The following is a 20,265-nucleotide window of genomic DNA, read 5'->3' as shown; positions in this document are numbered from 1 at the left end:
ACTCAGAAGCTTGCTGGTTTTTCATTGCTGATATTTAACTTAGGTGTTGAGGAGCAACTTCTTCAAAGATGATCAGTAAGAACATCTCGAGAACAACTATTCAAACTAAAAATGGACTACCAATATTCTTCACATCATGACCTTATTGTCCAACTCACTATGTCTAAACATTTTAAAAATATCTTTTAAATGAATATGTTTTCCCTGCAACTCTTTCTTGGGAGATTGGAAAGGATATTGTACGTGAAGTCGTGTGTGACAATTACGCTTCCCTTAGTGGAAAGTTGATTCCCATTATTCTCTCTCTGTCTCCCAACTCCTTCACTGCTCTCTTGCTGTTTAGTCTTTAATAATTGTCAGACTCCTCTTTTCTTCCTTTTTCCTCACTTTCCCCATTTAGCAGATGATCCCTCAGTTTTTTTTAGTTTCTACTCCTGAGTAGATGAATAGGTTTACAGTTATGTCCATAGTTTGATTGGAAAAAGGCATAGAATATAATCCTGCAAATATAGAGACATCTTTGGAATATTTTTATTCTAGAAAAGAAAAACCAAAAGTACTTGTAGAAATCATAGCTAAATAATCAAGGGAAGGGACTTTATTAGCCCAGCTGACTTGATTTGGTTTCCTTTCATCAAACAAGGCTTCTGACAGTTTTACAGAGCCCAAAGAATTATAAAAGAAGATATAAATATTTGAATAAATCTTGATGCAAGATAAAACTTCAGAATTAATAAGGTGATGTTTTCTCATCCAGTCCCGGATATACTTGTAGTGTTGAGATAAGATGAATTAATAAGATAAAGTAAGAGCTTGCTCTCTGTGTTAATTCTCAAAGGGAAAGCTATAAAGAAAATCACGGAAAATAAAATACAAGGTGTGTACATCAGGAAATTACAGAATGGGCAAAAAACTTGCTGTCAATGAATAGCCCTTTTTTTTTGATCCAACAGATCAACTGTAATCAGAAGTAATCCCACGTTCTTTAAAACACCATAGTCAACATAATCTTAACAAATTGTTCATAAGGTATGGATTTTACTTTGCCATAGTAATTGGATGAGAGAAAGATTGTTTTTATTTAAAAGCAATTCTAATTAAATAGAAATGAGGCTCCACTCAACAAGAAGTGAAAAAATCAATTTGAGATACTTAGGGATGCCCCTGTTCCCTGCTATAAGTTTTTCAGCTTTGTTGTGTGACAGCCTCTAGTCTTCTATCTGCTCAAGCCTCTACCACTCAAGCTTAGTTCACAGTGTCTGACAGTCCTTAGGACCCCACTCTCCTTCTGCCACTATCTTTGGTTCTGAGAGGGAGCAAGACAAAGGCACCTGTTGCTTCTAAGACTCTGCTAAACCACTCCTCCACCATGCTTAATCCTGCTGGCCTGCAGGACAAACAGCTTTGAGTCAGAGGGCTCAGTCTTGAGTCTTTGGGTTCAGCAGATATCCCTGAGAAAGGTGATCTTACAAAATATAAGTAGAGTCACAGATGTAGAAAAACTTATAGTTACCAGGGAATAAGGTGGGAGGGATAAATTGGAAGATTAGGACTGACATATATACTCTACTATATATAAAATAGTTATCTAATAAGATGGAGAAGGCACTGACACCCCACTCCAGTACTCTTGCCTGGAAAATCCCATGGACGGAGGAGCCTGGTAGGCTGCAGTCCATGGGGTCGCTAAGAGTCAGATGCAACAGAGCGACTTCACTTTCACTTTTCACTTTCCTGCATTGGAGAAGGAAATGGCAACCCATTCCAGTGTTCTTGCCTGGAAAATCCCAGGGATGGCAGAGTCTGGTGGGCTGCCGTCTATGGGGTTGCACAGAGTTGGACATGACTGAAGCGACTTAGCAGCAGCAGCAGCAACTAATAAGAAGCTACTGTATAGCACAGGGAACTCTACTCAATACTCTGTCATGGCCTATATGGGAAAAAATTGAAAAAGAATGAAATTTTTTATATATATATATAACTGATTCACTTTTCTGCATGCCTGAAACTAATGCAACATTGTAAATCAACTGTACTCCAAAAAAAGTTCAAAAAATATAAGAGGGAGGAAGACACACAAAGTAGAATCTCAGTAAATAAGCTGCTAGTCCTGAAATGCTAGAGTAAAAGAGAGGTTATCTAGAGTTCCTGTGTATTAGATTAGTCAGAAAACTTTTTTGTGTACTTGTTTATTTTAATTATATCATTAGAGTATTCTGAAATGGCATATTCCATTTTGTTACTGTGATAATCTAAATATGTGGGTCAAATAGGCATGACTCTGAAAGTTGTTATGGGGTAAAGCAAATAGCTGAGAAATAGCTTACAAATAGCTGAGAAAAGAAGAGAGGCTAAAGGCAAAGGAGAAAAGGAAAGATATACAATTTGAATGCAGAGTTCCAAAGAATAGCAAGGAGAGGTAAGAAGGCCTTCCTCAGTGATCAGTGCAAAGAAATAGAGGAAAATAATAGAATGGTAAAGACTAGAGATCTCAAGAAAATTAGAGATACCAAGGAAACATTTCATGCAAAGATGGGCATGAAGCAGAAGATATTAAGAACAGGTGGCAAGAATACACAGAAGAACTATACAACAAAGATATTCATGACCCAGATAACCATGATGGTGTGGTCACTCATTTAGAGCCAGATATCCTGCAGTGTGAAGTCACGTGAGTCTTAGGAAGCATCACTACAAACAAAGCTAGTGGAGGTAATGGAATTCCAGTTGAGCTATTTCAAAGCCTAAAAGATGATGCTATGAAAGAGCTGCACTCAATGTGCCAGCACATTTGGAAAACTCAGCAGTGGCCACAGGACTGGAAGAGGTCAGTTTTCATTCTAATCCCAAAGAAAGGCAATGCCAAAGAATGTTCAAAGTACTGCACAATTGTACTCATCTCATGCTAGCAAAGTAATGCCCAAAATTCTCCAAGCCAGGCTTCAACAGTACATGATCTGTGAACTTGCAGATGTTCAAGCTGGTTTTAGAAAAGGCAGAGGAACCAGAGATCAAATTGCCAACATCCGTTGGATCATTGCAAAAATAAGAGAATTCTAGAAAAACACTTACTTCTGTTTTATTGATTACACCAAAGCCTTTGACTGTGCAGATCACAGCAAACTTTGGAATATTCTTCAAGGGATGGGACTACCAGACCACCTTACCTGCCTCCTGAGAAATCTGTATGCAGGTCAGGAAGCATCAGTTAGAACTGGATATGGAACAATAGACTAGTTCCAAATTGGGAAAGGAGTACAGTGTCATATACGTCAAGGCTGTAGATTGTCACCCTGCTTATTTAACTTATATGCAGAATACATCATGCAAAATGCCAGACTGGATGAAGCACAAGCTGGAATCAAGATTTCCAGGAGAAATATCAATAACCTCAGATATGCAAGTGACATCACTCTATGGCAGAAAATGAAGATGAACTAAAAAGCCTCTTAATTAAAGTGAAAAGCTGGCTTGAAATTCAACATTCAAAAAACTAAGATCATGGCATCCCGTCCCATCACTCCGTGGTAAATAGATGGGGAAACAATAAAAACAGTGACAGATTTTATTTTGCGGGGCTGGGGGAGGGGCACAAAAGTCACTGCAGATGGTAACTGCAGCCATGAGATTAAAAGATGCTTGCTCCTTGGAAAAAGATCTATGACCAACCTAGACAGCATACTAAAAAGCAGAGACATTACTTTGCCGACAAAGGTCTGTCTAGTCAAAGCTATGGTTTCTCCAGTAGTCATGTCTGGATGAGTTGGAGTATAAAGAAAGTTGAGCACCAAAGAATTGATGCTTTTGAACTGTGGTGTTGGAGAAGACTCTTGAGAGTCCCTTGGACTGCAAGGCGATCAAACCAGTCCATCCTAAAGGAAATCAGTCCTGAATATTCACTTGAAGGACTGATGCTGAAGCTGAAACTCCAGTACTTCGGCCACCTGATGCAAAGAACTGACTCCTTAGAAAAGACCCTGATGCTGGGAAAGATTGAAGGCAGGAGGATAAGGGGATGACAGACAATGAGATGGTTGGATGGCATCACTTGCCTTGATGGACATGAGTTTGAGCAAGGTCCAGTAGTTAGTGATGGATATGGAAGCCTGATGTGCTGCAGTTCATGGGGCTGCAAAGAGTTGGACATGACTGAGCGACTGAACTGATAGAGGTAAAAAGAAGGAGGACCGCTTTCTACAGAATTAGCTGGGAGTTTTCATTTTCCTGCTGTTTAGTGTACATCATTTACTTATTTTCTGAATTCATTTCTTGAATTTATGCTATTAACTGAATATTGTGTTAGGAATCCTGCTGAACTAAACATTTTTAGTATGATCGAGTCACCCAAGGAAAAGTTTGCCACTCAATGACAAAATCCTGTTAGAAATCACTTTTCCTCTAGCTCTGAGTCTGGTGTGAAAAATCCTTTGCCATAGTATTTAAAACAACATCTTGGTTAAGGAAAGGGAATCATAATGGCCTGGTCAATTTGAAGGTGGAGCATTATATGAAGTGTTTTGTGTTTTTCCTCAAATATTTTAAAATTGAGATTTTGGGTTGCTCCATTTATTTTTTAAAGCCATGTTATTGGTATATGATTATCATACAAAAACCTGTACATATTTAAAGTAAACAACCTGATGAGTTTGGTTATAAGTATACATCTACGAAACTATCATCACAATCTATGCATAAATGTAGTATCACCTCCAAAAGTTTCCTCTGCCTTTATTATTATTATTTTCATTATCATTATTATTGACAAGAATGGGTGGCTACATTTCTAACCACACTTATGACCATGTGTACTAGTAAAAGCAGAAATTATTCACATTATAAAAATTTTACTAATTTCATAAAGCAACGATCAAAAGATTAAGACAACACATTACAGTGTATGATTTGTAAATGTTGTTTTTTATTTTCCTTACCTACTTGAGTGCTATGAAATATTGTACACTTACCATGAAAAAGAGAAAATAGGCTGAGAGATTATTCAGGTTGTTATTTTGTATGCAGCATAAAGTTAAACAGCTGAATACCCAAATGGATAGAATGAACATTTAAGTATAAATGTCTGTGTAAGTTTCTCTTTGGACACATTTGAAGATTTTATTAAAATTTTAGTGGAAGCTCAATTGTACTTTAAAAACAGTCACGCAGTACACCCAAACAACATTACCTTAGTCCTGTGTTGAAGCATAATAGTTGAAGGCAAAAAAAAAAAAGGGGGGGAAATTCATCATTCTCACCTTATTTTACACCAAAATTTCTGTTTTGATATAGTAAACCTTTATCTAGATTATTGTACGGGTGCTTCCTTCCCCATTTACTTTTCCATGATGTTGAATTAGGATAGCATTATTGAATTAAGACAGCATTAACCAAGACTAGAAGTGATGTTTGGAGAGCTCTCAAGAATCACAACATTAATTTGTACACACAACAGATGCAGTTTGACCATGACAAAATCCCAACACAATGTTGTGAATTTTGTGTTTTTTCTACTGATAGATAATGCTTTTTTATATTTGATCCTAAATATTTATTTCTCAAGATTACATAAATGTCATTTTAAAAGCATCAACATCACTTCAGAAATGATTAACTAGAAGTTTCTAATTCTCTGCCATATTCCTTGCCTGGGTTCCTCTGTGAAGCTCTCTTGAGAGCTGTGGACTTCTCTGAGTTCTGAAATGGGAGAATGAGACCACTTATTTTTGCTCTCATGGGTAAAACTTCCCTTTATTTTCGACTACAAAGAGGTATCATCACTGTGAAATCCCTCCGTTAATATTTCAGAAATCATGTCAGTTTCTGTGTGTAAAATATGCATGTTTGCCTTATGCAAAGTAAAACACTCAGCAAAAACAGGTCAGTAAAACCTCAAAAATCTATTTAATGAGAGTGTTTTGATATTCATTATTTTTAAAAAGTTACTGTGAATTCAGCCTTTATTTAAGACTGAAAAATTAAGATTAGCTTTATGATAAAAGTAAAAAAGAACTTTTGTTAATTTTGTTTGGGGCTATGATGAATAGTCAACATCAGAGGGAAGCTTTTTATTTTTATTTTTGAGTGCTTCATTTTGAACAAAGTTTATGACCGTTCAAAAGAAATATACTTTGTGAATATTTCCTCCTATTTTAACTCATGACATAATGAAATGTTACTTAAAAGAAAATATTCTTACACCAGGCTTATTAGTTAACTCATCCTATTTAAAGAACTTGACTCTTACTGCTAAGAATAAAATTTGTTTTCATTTGAGTGAAACTTCCATCCAGACTTTAAAGCGGAATAAAAATGGGGCAAAAACTATCTTGCAAGAATCTTTAAGTGATCTGTTAAATGCCTTAAGAAAGGGGAATGTCTAAACTTTATCCTTCCAGGTCTAATTGGAGAAGGAAATGACAACCCACTCTAGTATTCCTGCCTGGAGAATCCTGTGGACAGAGGAGCCTAGTGGGCTGCTGTTCATGGGGTTGCATGGAATCGGACGTGACCGAAGTGACTTAGCATGCATGCATGTGTTGGAGAAGGAAATGGCAACCCACTCCAGTGTTCTTGCCTGGAGAGTCCCAGGGACAGAGAAGCCTGGTGGACTGCTGTCAATGGGGTCGTACAGAGTCGGACACGACTGAAGCGACTTAGCAGCAGCAGCCAGATCTAATAAAATAGACCCCAGATGTCTTTTCTTTGAAAATTATCATCTAGTAAATAGTTTGAGTAAATTTTCTAGTTCAGGGCTTAGTTTGGGGGCTCAATTATTTCATCTAGACCGATCTCAAAAGTTATAGCCTATGTCAGAAAAATGTAAAGTCTATTTCTAAGATCTCATCATAAAGTTATTAACCATAAGACCCTTTCCCTAGCACTTTTTGAATGAGACCAAAAATGATAATACAACACTGCCTTTTCAGTATTCTCCCTACTTTCGTATCACTGGGGTATACAGATACAAAGATTTGGTTTTAGCAGATCCAACCTTCTTGCTGTCTTTTGTTGACCCTTATTCAGTTTGAAAGCAACAGTTGCTCCTTCCCCTACAAAGTTTTGAAATCTTGTAGTTGGGCGAGAATAGACAACAATGAAAGTGAAAGTGGAAGACACTCAGTCGTGTCTGACTCTTTGCGACCTCAAGGCCTATACAGTCCATGGAATTCTCCAGACCAGAATACTGGAGTGGGTAACCTTTCCCTTCTTCATGGGAGCTTCCTAAATCAGGGATCGAACCCAGGTCTCCCTCATTGCAGGCAGACTTTACCAGCTGAGCCACAAGGGAAACCCTAGACAACAGTAGTTGACCCTTATTCAGTTTGAAAGCAACAGTTGCTCCTTCTCCTACAAAGCTTTGAGATCTTGTAGTTGAATGAGAATAGACAACAGTATACATTTTTGAAAACCGTTTAGACAAAATCAAAATGTAGCATGGGATAGGGTTAATCATGGAAACCAGAATGAAGCAGCTTTTTGGAAAGCCAAAAAAAGACCTTTTAGTGACTAAGTTGGCTTCAGGTGCAAGGCCCCAACCCAAGGGGAATTTCATGATTTACAGCCTGTTAACATCTCCAGACAGACAGGAAGCCAATGAGTCGTATTTAAGTGTGTATTTCAGGATTGGCTGACTGTACCTTATGCAGCTTGAAGTATTCAAAAGCCAGTATAAGCAGAGATTTGGGGCTTAGTGTTGATTTTCTATGTTCAGTGGCATAGCTAATTTTCAGCATTCCCAGATAAAGAAAAATCTCCAGGGCACTGTTTTCCATGTGTGGTGTTGTTTTCTACTTCATTCAAACTTTGTTTTGTTTCAGACATGGAGTGGAACCTGTTGGTATTTTAATAACATTTTTCATATTATTTCATTTTATTAAAATATTAACAGGAAAAAAAATTGTTCAACCCAACCAACCTGTTTCTAAAAGGTGGCATGAATCCACCTACAATTACAAATGAAATCGTATTTTCCAATTGACCTAATTTATATTTTCCAATATGATGTTTTCACTTATGATTGACTTTTAATTGGCTGTGAATTCTAGTGTGTTAAATTCCTCTAGTATCACTGCCCAGTTTATGTTATTCTCTTAAGAACATTAAGTATAACAAAATGTTATACCTTGTTGGAACTAAGAATTTAAATAAGTCTAGAGGGATTAAAAAGGATTGCCTGTTGAAGTTCATCCAGTGAGTTAGTAGCAAAAATTAATTTATAACTTTTGCTATGCTTCAGTACTGAGATATTGCTGCTATCCCACAATTCTGAGAAAATTAATTTAAAGGAAGCCTATGTGAGTTTTTGAACTGTGGTGTTGGAGAAGACTCTTGAGAGTACCTTGGACTGCAAGGAGATCCAACCAGTCCATCCTAAAGGAAATCAGTCCTGGGTGTTCATGGGAAGGACTGGTGTTGAAGCTGAAACTTCAGTACTTTGGCCATCTGATGCTAAAAGCTGACTCATTTGAAAAGACCCTGATGCTGGGAAAGATTGAGGGCAGGAGGAGAAGGGGACGACAGAGGATGAGACGATTGGATGGCATCACCGACTCAATGGACATGAGTTTGGGTGGACCCTGGGAGTTGGTGATGGACAGGGAGGCCTGGCATGCTGCAGTCCATGGGGTCACAAAGAGTCAGACATGACTGAGCGACTGAACTGAACTGATGTGAGGTTTTGGTAAAGGATACAAACAATAGTAACATAACAATATTGTAAACTTAAAAAATATTCACAACCTAAAAGCTGAGAGTTACGTTTTATGCGGTGGGAATTTTAGGATTTCATAGCTGGGAGACACATCTCAAGTGACTCTGAGAGAACTGCTCCAAGGAGGAATGGGGAGGAGCCAGGTTATATAGAAGTTTTACCCCAAAGGGCAAGTAGTCTGAACATGATGGGCTTACCAGTGGCCCATGGTAAAGATCCAGTCTGCCAGTGCAGGAGATGTAAGAGATCTGGGTTCAATCCCTGGTTCAGGAGGAGGGCATGGCAACCTACTCCAGGATTCTTGTCTTGAGAATCCCATGGATAGAGGAGTCTGACGAGTTACTGCCCATAGGGTTGCAAAGAATCTGACATGACTGAAGCGACAGCATACATGTACAGTCTGAACATCAAACGATTGTTTTTAATTAAAGGAAGCCAGATATCTCAGGTTAAGGAATTTAGTGTTTTTCTTTTTTATGGGAAGATGCAAAAGTCTGGGCTCACTGAAATCATTCCTTTCACATGCATCTCAGCTATCTGGGGCCAGGATTCTGTTTTTCACATCCTGAGCTTCCTTGGGGTTACAGTCTAATGGCTGTTGGCACACAGGTAATCCTTTCCTTCTGAGTGCCCTTAGGCCTCAGGAGCTCACAGTTAAGGACTGGAATTGCTGATGATTGTGACATCCATGTTTACTGATACAGCAGGAGTATCCCATTTCTCATAATAAATAAAACTACATCTTAATTATGAGACTGTTTCATTATATCATTAGATGGAATAATATGTTTTAAAAAAATTAAAACTTCAGCAAAAGGACCTCAATGTTGCAGTTTCCTGGTTGTGCAAGCTTTGATACATCAGTTATCAATAGCCATTACAGAGGTGGTGCCCTGTGTCAGACACTGTACTGGGTATGTAATGGATACTGTTTTTATTCCTTCTAACTGTATTGAAACACCGGAATTAGAATTTTCACTGTTTAGTGAAATAAAACTGAGACTCAGAAATGATGTATATCAAGATGCCCCAATGGGACAGACACATGGAAGATGTTCAGTTTACAGTTATTCTTTTAACTTTCCTCTTCCTCCCTCCTTCCTGCCTCCCCCCTCTCTCCCCATCTTCTGCTACGTCAGACCGCTAGGACAGGTCACTTTCATCTCTGTTTTCCTGATAGAAAACAGACTCTTTGAGGTTAGGTGATTTGCTAAATTTAGAGAATAGGTTAATGGCACAGTTAGCTCAAGTCTGCCTCAGGGAAGAATGATACCCAGATCTCCAAGTGAATATTGGTACTTGTCAACAGTATGAAACACTGGGTTGAATAAAGTGTAATTAGTGAGCTCTAGAAAGTTAAAAATGTATTTTAGTTTTGAATAAGGTTTAAAGTCTTCTAGAAGAACACTTTTCAGGGGTAAGGCACCTATTTACATTTAATGTTGATATGTTTTATTAAAGTGATACACATTTAAAGATCCAAAACAATGAACTCTGCTTCATTCCTGGAACCTGAACACATTATTATAGGAGAATCCAGAGTTTGTTTCCCATTCAAACAGTAGCTATTAATTGTCTATTGTGAGCCAGGATTTGCACTACCTGCTGAGGCCACTGTGAATCAAACAGTGGTCTCTACTGTTACAGAATCTAGAGTCAACTGCATGTTTCTACAAACGTCCTATTAACTGGCTAATCTGTTTAAAAGGTTTGAAATGTGATAGTGCCTAAAGTTTATTTGCTAATGATTTATGTAACTAAAAATTACTCTGTTCACTAGAAGCAGTTATCAAAACAGCAATTATTATTTGAGTTGTGCCAGTTTAAACTGTTTTGTACCAAATTCTAGTATGTTTTCCAGCTCTCAAAGAGCACTTGACGTGTGCGTAATGTCAGTTAAATGAACAAACCATTAGAACAGGAGAGTGATAATCTAAACTTTCACATTTAACAATGTTTTTTTAATATACTATTCAGTCACTCTAAGGTACTGGACATATTGCCAGCATATTTATTCTCCCTATATAGATTATTTACTTTGTAGGCAATCCATAGCCTATTTTTTTTAATTGCCAAGTGACTTTTTCCTCTTCTTTTTAACGTGTGATCACCTGATTAAAATATCCAAGAAAACCTGAAGTCAGAAAACCTGTATTGTGTCTTTGTCCTTTTCCTAGCTAGTTCTGTATTTTCTCTGGCTCTGTTTTATTTATTCTATAAAACTGAAAGGATATAACTACATGAACTCAAAGATTCTCTTGAATTATCTTTGGTCTCCTCCATCTAGGCTTTATAATATACAATTGATATGCATTGAGGAAATCAAATCAATTTCACATTTACTCTAAGGAAAATATGATTAGGGGAGAGATGAATGCTATTAACAACTATATCTCTGTCTTTAAACTACTTTATAATTTATATTTATATTTACATTTATAATTTATAGCATGTAATTTTACCATATTGTCATTTTAAATTATTTTTTTTCTCTGTATTCATTTTCTTTCTCTCTAACACTGTAAATGCTTTCATTATGTTGCTCCTAAGAGAATAATCAATGATGCTATGTAATCCATTCTACATTATTCTGAGTCCATAAAGATATACAATTAACAGTGAATTTCTTCTTTATAAATTCATTTAAGAACTTTTATTTGGAAAGTTTGCTGTTTTCAACTTGACTCTGACTTTATTTCCATCTTTAAAAAATTTATATTCAAAATAGGAGTTCAGTTACAGCACTAATATCATTAAAGCTAGTAAATCTGAAATTTGAAGACAAAATTAATATGGTAATTCATGTTATTGACTCATCAATGTACTACATGGAGTCTTTTAATTTATTTTTGTAGGTTCTTATGAGTCTGTTCCTATATATTTTCATATATAGCTGTAACTAACTTAACTACAATGACATCTGCATTTTTTTTAATACCAAATGGACCTTTGTACATAAAAGTCTGGCCTTAATTTTGGTGTTTTCTCTTGGATCTTTTGGTCTGATTTTAGCCATGACTTTAAACAGACATAAGCATCTCCTTAACCCATACCTGCTTTTTGTATTCATACTGTTGGAAGCGCTGACTGTGGCCTTCATGGTTACTTTCTGTGATGTATATATTGTCCTGCAAGATTTTATACTGACCCATGCAGTATTTCCTGATTCAACTGTGTATACTCTGCAATCTAAGAGAGATTGCAGCAGATTTGGAGCAGGCCTATTTTCTGGTTTGTGGATTTTGTTCTTGTCAGGAATCTTGAAGATGTTTTGTTACGGTGAAACTGTGCAGCTCGTTGTGGCTTCCGGGTATGTGTGCTCAGTGCTCAGTTGTGTCCAACTCTTTGCAACCCCAGGGACTGGAGCCCACCAGGCTCCTCTCTCTATGGAATTTTCCAGGCAAGAATACTGGAGTGGTTTGCCATTTCCTTTTCCAGGGGACCTTCCTAACCCAGGGATTGAAGCCCGTGTCTCGTGCATCCCCTGCACTGGCAGGCAGATTCTTTATCATTGTGCCACCTGGGAAGCCCCTTGGCTGCTGTAGGAGCCCTTCTTTTCTGCAGATTCATCATCTATGACACATACTCACTGATGTACAGGCTGTCACCTGAAGAGTATGTATTAGCTGCTATCCGCCTCTACTTGGATATCCTCAACCTCTTTTACACCTTTGCAAGTTTTGGAAGCAATTAATAGAAAGTGATTGAAAGCACTATATAGAAACTGATTCATGAAGTACTAAATTTTGAGATATAATTAACTATTAAATACTTTTAAGATTTTATTTATATGCTGTATACTATATTATAAAGTATAAATTTCCTTTTACTCTTAACAGATTTTAACCTCATTTAGAAAAGAAAAAATATAGAAGATAATTCCAGAGAATTATTCGGTATTGCAATAAAATTATGTTAAAATGTTAATGATATTTCATTATAAAATGATGTATTGAGAAGTAAAAATCTGCTCAACAGATATTTTGACTTAAAATTTAACATTTTTGGTTTTCTAGAGTATAGGTTTCCTCTAAAAATTATAGCAGTATGCCAGTGACTAATGAAACTTTGGCAAATTCTTGACTGCAGTAGTTTCCTAGGGTGCCTTAACAAAGTACCACAGATGGTGTGGCTTAAATAGAAATTTCTTTTCTTACAGTTCTGAGGTCAAGGTGTCAGCAGGGTTGGTTTCTTCTGAGGTGTCTCTTTTGGCTGGTAGATGGTCATGTCTCTGTATCTTCACATGGACATCTCTCTGTATTTGTGTCCAAATTTCCTTTCTTATAAAGATACCAGACATATTGGAATAGGCCCCACCCTAATGACCTCATTTTATGTTAATTACCTCCTTGTAAAGATTCTATTTCCAAATACAGTCACATTCTGAGGTACTAGAAGTTAGGACTTTACACTGGGCTTAATGTTTGTGTCCCCCAAAACAGTTTGTTGAAACCTAATGCCTGCTATGATGATATGAGGAAGCAGGGCTTTGGGGATGAGGATGGAGTTCTCATGAATGGGATTAGTGCTCTTATAAAAGAGACCCCACAGAGACCCCTTACCCTTTCTGCCACATGAGGTGACAGCAAAAAGACACAGTCTATGGACCAGGAGGGCTTCCAAGATGGTGCGGTGGTAAAGAATCTGCCTGCCAGTGCAGGAACTGCAAGAGATATGGGTTCGAGCCCTGGGTTGGGAAGATCCCCTAGAAGAGGAAATGGCTACCCACTCCAGTATTCTTGCCTGGACAATTCCATGAACAGAGGAGCCAGGCAGGCTACAGTCCATGGGTCACAAAAGAGACACAACTAAGCAACTGAGGATGCTGAGCACATATACCTGTAAACATGTAAACATATGTGTGTGTTTATATATGTATGTATATTTAGGTATGTGTATGTATATATACACAAATTTTGTTCCTGCTTAAAATGGTGACAATTTAAGTACCTACCAGAATGCCAGAAAAAAATTAATGTTATTTTGAAAAGTTAGCAGTTTGATCTTGTGGTGTTCATAATTGAATGTAATGTGTGTCAAATGTATCATCATTATAAGTTATGCATGTTTACTTGTCTGGTGTCTTTTAAAAAGGTATGGTGTGGAGCCTCCTGGTTTGATAAAATTGGAAAAAGAGATAGAACAAGAAGAAACACTCTCTGCTCCTTCTCCTTCACCTTCTCCTTCTTCAAAATCTTCTGGAAAAAAGAGTACAGGAAACTTATTGGATGATGCAGTAAGTAAAATCCATCAGGTTTCTTACCAGTACTTGCTCTTTTTTGAACTTCAAAACTCATTCTATTCAGTCTCCTCTCTGTCTCACCTCTACCTATTCCAATGTTACTGAAATTTCTTTTAGAGTCCTATGAGAAAGTTTATAGTCCTGCAATTGATTTTAAGATTTAAAACTGAGCCACTTATAAAGTACAGCATCACTTAATTCTGCTGAGTAGTACCTTAAATTTTAAAATAATAAGTCCAGCTCCTGAAAATTATCTTTAGAAACACTTAAGCATTGATACTATTGCTTCCTGCTCCCTTATTCATTGATAAGAAGTCTGAAGGCATGGGATCTTAAGGACTGTTAAAGAAAGAAAGGCAAAATGCAATGGAGAAGACAACTGTCCTTTACTGACTGCACCAGGGTGGGAGGTGGTCTGCCATTGTTCTTCAAGTGATCTTGTTAGGCAGGTTTCTGATTGAGGAACCTGAGACTTGAAGTTGAATTACCTGCTGAGAGGAAGAGAGAAGCTTAGACTGCAACCCAATTTTGTCTAACTCTCTTGAGGTCACGCTCCGTCTAGTTAACAGAGTCCTTGAGTCACTGTCTTTGGCAGATTAGGAAATATTTTCATTACCTCCTCATACAGAAAACAGATTCTGGGTGTAACAGTAAACAGGATGAAGTAAAATTCCCTGGCTACTTCTGTTGTCTCTTAAGTCCTTCTTGGTCGTTAGTGGTGTATCTGATTACATGTATGCATTTACTTCTCAGCACATATGTTTAGAGTGTAAATGTCAAAACTGCCTCTGGGTTTTATGAAAAATGGAAACCTTGGGGACGTTAGACTGAAGTATGTCTCACATACACGGATTAGATCCCTTGGTACAATATGTACAGTACGTCTCACGTACACGGGGAGAGTTCTTAGAAGCTAGCACCAACCATAATGCCCGTTATAAGGAATAGGCAGAACTAAAAAGGACAGCTGGCTCTTAGCTGAGAGTTTCTTTCCCTTGGGCCTGAACTGAAAAGATCTGGGGAAATGACTGACTGGTGCTGTTGGATATAGAAAGATTTCTCCCACCTTTTATTCTCTTTCATATGATACTATAATCTATATTGCAGATTTAGATGAACAGAAATATAACAATTTATCTGACAGATTGAGAATTCTCATTTCTGCTAAGGGCAGCACATTATACACTTAGCCCGTCAAGCTATCTTATCCAATATCAGTTTAATTCAGTTTTCCTATGTTCAGTCCACTCAGAAATGAAAGGATAGGCAGGGCATTTCAATATAATGCACCTAAAAGGATGTTAAAATCACAGGAATGTTTTTAAAGATCAATCACATGCCTTGCATCCTACTATTTCATTTTTATTTTGTAAGGTAGTTAAGTAACTTTGTATTAGTAGTATGTAATGGCACATTATATATTGATAAGAACAACTTTTCTTTTTTCTCAATTATACTTTTTTGATTAGACTTCATTTAGAGTAAGATCTTCCTTTTAGTCTTTCTCTTATAAAACTGTTTTTCTGGGGCTACTCTGTTTGATCTTAGTCCTTTTCCTCTAAGCTGTTACCTTCATTCACTTTCTTTAATGCATTATAGTCAAGGGTCTGGCCAGCATCACCCTTAACCTCCTTATGAATGAATTAGTGAATCAAATGAATATTTTAGTCCTAAAATTATGAGACCATTTTCGGGTGTATCTGACACTGCTGACCATTCTATTCTCGTAGTTCTCCACAAGCATTATTGCTACCAGAAAGATCAACCTAAAGGGAATTCAGAATTGATTAAAGTCTTATGGGAGCTCTATAACGTCCATGGTAAAGCCCAAACTCATGTACATGTCACATAAGGCCTCCATGTTGTGGCCCATTTTGTCTTTCCCAGCCTTTTTTACACTCTGGGTTCATTCTCGCATAGTAATGTATCTATTGTAAACCTGTCCTCTAAGCCCAAATGCCCAAGGGTTACTTTACACCCTGTGTTTTTCCTCATTTGCTTTCCTCACCCTGCTCATTTTTGGTTTCTACTTTTAGACACCCTTTCATCTTCTAAAATTCAGGTTATGCGGTCTTCTATAGAGTTTTCCTGGCATCTCTCATTCCCGGTAAAACTGACAAAAGTGTCCTTGGTTCCTCAAGTGTTTTCATACATTTAGTGAAGTGTTTATCATGTTGGGCATAAATACCTATTCTTCTCTAGGTACTGTCTTTGTTCTCAAAGACGAGGACCATATTTTATTCAGCTATATCTAGTACCATGCCACTTGGATACATTCATTGTTAATGTGAGTAATCAAAGCTTGAAAAAGAGTCTCCCTTTTTCTGTTTATCTGGAATGGCTGTGTGTTCTGGAGAAAATGTGCATTTCTCAGCTCTGCTGTAACTTAGCAGAAGGAGAGGAGATGTTGCCCTTGGGCTGTTTACTGAGCCTGGGCAAAGTAGCTAGAATGGTTCCCTTTCTTCACCAGCTTGTGTCCTGTGTGGCTGCCCCTCATCCTTGAGAAGGGGAGAAGGACAGGGGAAGAAGGTGGCGAAACAACTATGAAAGGGATTTTGGAACAGTTTTACCAATAATCCAGTTCAGAGCACATACGTGAGTTAGGGACTGTCTTCAAAATGGCAAGACTCATTCTGTGGTTGCTCTCGCTATGCCAAGTTCTGTTCTCACAGCTAGAAACGAGGAAGAGGCTTTCGAGAAGCTTTAAACTCCCTTTCAAGTTTTTCAGGGTTTGGGAACATAACCGTCTGTATTAGTTAGGGGGTTTTCATCGCATGTAGGAAACGTGCTAAATGGATTCTTATGTATTGTTGTCAGCTAGAATGCTGTGTGTGCAGTCTTCAAACCAGCATTTCTCAAAGAATATTGAATCAAACACTTACACCACCAGATGGCCCATGGCATGAATAATTCCATGGATAGGTTAGTTTAAGAAATACAGCTTACTATAGTCCGTACCTAGCGTTTGGCAATGCATTCTGGCATATGAAAGGCACTAATGAGTTCTATAATAAGATCTTGTTTAACCTGGAATTTTCCATGCTTCTTTGGACACAGAAGCCTCTTAAAGTCTCCTTCATATTACACTGGGGAAACTGCACTGAAATATTTGCATTCTGTTTAAGTGAGAGTTTTTCACCAAAGTGTTTTATTTCAGGGACAGTAGAACAGAGAGAAAAACCATTTGGGCCTCACTAATGGTTTAAATCAGAGCTTCGTATGTCAAATATGAAAAGGAAATAGTTCATATGGCAACTGCTTCCCTGCATATGAGGCATAGATGGCCACTGGGGAGTTGCAATTCACATACTCCAACATGTGCTTTAGAATGGGGGTATAAAATATTGCTTGCAAAGTTCCTGTGTTTATTTAATACTATTGAATATTTATACTCTAGAGATATTATTTACATCAGAAAAGAGGAAAAAAGAATAAAGAAGAATAATGAAGAAGAAAAAGAAAAAAAATGGAGAAAAGAGTAAAGAAAGAAGGAGGAAAAAAAAAAGAGACACAGACCCGTGTTAAAATGTCATATTCCAGTGAATAGTTCCAACAATAACTGCCAGTTTAGAAACTTGCAGTGCATCTTCACATTTCCTTGTTTGACTTAGGAGATTTGTGGAAAATTGGGGGAAAAAATAGGTGACCCTTAATGTGGGTAATACATCCCACCTTCTTTAATCAAGCAAGACATCCTATGAGGAAGAGAACACAGTGGAGTCATTCAGATTAATTTATTCCCCAGATGTCCTGATAAAGTGACTCAGCTGTGATAAAATGATGGGGTCAGGTTTAGTTCCCTTGTGTTGAGCCTGTTCCCACACAATGAGTTGAATACAGTTCTAAGAAACCAGTCTTACTTTCTTCCTCTTCTCCATCAACTTCCTCAGTCTGGGGATGAGAGATAGTATAATTCTGAGTAATCAGGCTCCTCTTGAAATCCCATTTCAGCAGAATCCTGGCTGGGTTCCTGGCCAAAACCAGAACACCTGCCAGACTGACTTATCCCAAGGTAATGTAAGAAGCACAGGTGTCATCAGTCACTGTTTACTTAACAATATATTTCCATTACCCACAGTCTGGCCTTGTTTCTTCATTTCTGCCTCCAGCTCTCTCACAACGACACAAAAGCCCTTGATTTAAAAAAAAAAGCAAGTATATTTTAAAAGCTTAAGAAGGCATTAGAGAAGGACAAACCACTTGAGAAAATGTTTCTTGTACTTTATTTCATTTGATACCAACAGTTTCTGTATATTGTCTAAAAACACTTCAAGATGGAAATACTTTCCATACATGCTTGTGACTGTCATTTCTTAGCAGAGGAACCACTTGAATAGCAATTTAATGTCTGTTCAATTACCAAGCTGCGGAAAAGCTATGCCAAAATGAGTTTCTTAAAGTTTGGGCCACGTGCTTTTATGATGCTGATTGTTGGATATTTTTGGGGGGAGGTGGCCAAAGTCCTTCTCTTTTCCTCCATCCCTTCTCCTCTCCCTCCTTTGCTTCTTTTCTCATGGAATTATTGTGGTGCTAAGAAAAGCTGTACTACTTCTAGCAATTGTATTCAATAAACCCAATTTATTTACATATTTATTTATAGTTTTAAAACATGTTTATAAATACATATAAAAAGAGATACACATATTGGAATACTTAAAATGTCTAAAACAGTACACATCCATTGGTCCTGTAACCTCACCTCCACCCCAGACTATGGTTCTGCATCATAGAAGGGAATGCCGTACTTCTTTTTCTATTAGCGCCATCTTGTTCAAGAATATCTCTTAAAAAATTTCCTAGGGTTGGAATTCTATTAATACTGGGGGAGTGGGTAGATGTATCTATAGCCCAAGTATCATATGGTAGGAAAAACTCAGAACTCAAAGACATGGGCCTAATCACTAACATAATTAGGTATTTCTCTTTTTCAATGAAGGCCATCTCTAAAATTATTTGAATCCAGTCGATCTGTCACACTAATTCGCTCTTGTGTCCTAAGTCCCTGTGCTTGTTTATTCAGTGTGTATTTATTGAACACATATTATATGCCATTAAGGCATTGTGTTTTATTTCAAGGATTTAAAACTATAATGAAGTACTATCTCAATCCTCAAGTAACTCACAATCTGGCAAAGAGACATGAAGGTGAACCAGCCACTGAGATACAATGTGCTGTAACACAAATAAGTAAGAAGAATTGTAGGTTTATATGTTGACAGAATTAGGAATTCTAGAGGGAGCTGATGAAAATATATATCCTGAAATTGCTTCTGTTTTTCTGAGCAGTAGTGTTGGTTCTCCTTTCTAGGGATCCATGAGACATAATTGTATAGTTCTTTTTTTTTATGTGGACCATGTTTAAAGTCTTTACTAAATTTGCTACAGTATTGCTTCTGTTTTGTGTTTTGGTTTTTTTTGGCCCTTGAGGCATGTGGGATCTTAGCTCTCTGGCCAGGGATCAAACATTCCTTACCTCGGGAGTGCAGAGTTTTTAGCCACTGGACCACCAGCAATGACCCCATGATTGTATAGCTCTTCAGATAAATTTTGCTTCAGGATTCCCCTACTTTTTCTAGCTTTTCCCTCTACTGTCTTATGCTTTCATACTTTCTGGAGCCTCACTTATTATAGGGAAAGCAAGTGGTGTAAGTTCTTTATTCCAGCATGTAAGTGAGTTCCTGTGTTACCCTTCCCACAGTTTTTCTTAGTGGAGTGCTGATTGAAGTCAGACATTATTTGAAGAAATTTGAATTTCTTTGATGACAAAATTCTAGGAGTCATGTCTTTATGGAAGTAAGGATTTGGATGAGGGGTATCCGAGCCAATTCCTTCAGAATCTAAATTTATTCTATGCAGCTTCTCAAATGTAGGTTGAGCGTGATTTAGATCTGCCATCTATGGAAACTTTGACTCAATACACGAGGTATTCTTTTGCATTGTCTGGTTGCGAAAGTGAAAGTTGCTCAGTCGTGTCTGACTCTTTGCGACCCCATGGGCGATACAGTCCATGGAATTCTCCAGACCAGAATACTGGAGTGGGTAGCCTTTCCCTTCTCCAGGGGATCTTCCCAACCCACAGATCAAACCCAGGTCTCCAGCACTGCAGGTGGATTCTTTACCAGCTGAGCTGCCAGGGAAGCCCAAGAATACTGGAGTGGGTAACCTATCCCTTTTCCAGCAGATCTTCCTGACCCAGGAATCAAACTGGGGTCTCCTGCATCGCAGGCAGATTCTTTACCAACTGAGCTATCAGAGAAGCCTCTATTGTCTGGTTGGTTGGTTACTTTAAGAGAGGACAGGTATGAGACACAACATG

The 20,265-nt window shown here is 37.7% G+C and overlaps 1 protein-coding gene and 1 pseudogene across 1 annotated transcript in view; both read left to right on the top strand.

Moving 5' to 3' along the window:
* The window catches only part of GAS2 (growth arrest specific 2), a 137,992-nt gene that overhangs the window by 55,105 nt on the left and 62,622 nt on the right, over positions 1-20,265 (top strand). Inside the window, exon 6 of the mRNA XM_040255644.1 lies at positions 13,802-13,943. Coding sequence (XP_040111578.1) covers positions 13,802-13,943 — 142 coding nt within the window. The remainder of the gene's footprint in view (positions 1-13,801; positions 13,944-20,265) is intronic.
* Positions 11,082-12,411, top strand: LOC120874293 (annotated as a pseudogene).

This window comes from Oryx dammah, unplaced genomic scaffold (assembly GCF_014754425.2).
Source record: "Oryx dammah isolate SB20612 unplaced genomic scaffold, SCBI_Odam_1.1 HiC_scaffold_15, whole genome shotgun sequence".
In the NCBI taxonomy this organism is placed as follows: domain Eukaryota; kingdom Metazoa; phylum Chordata; class Mammalia; order Artiodactyla; family Bovidae; genus Oryx; species Oryx dammah.
This window is presented reverse-complemented; position numbering and strand designations above follow the sequence as displayed.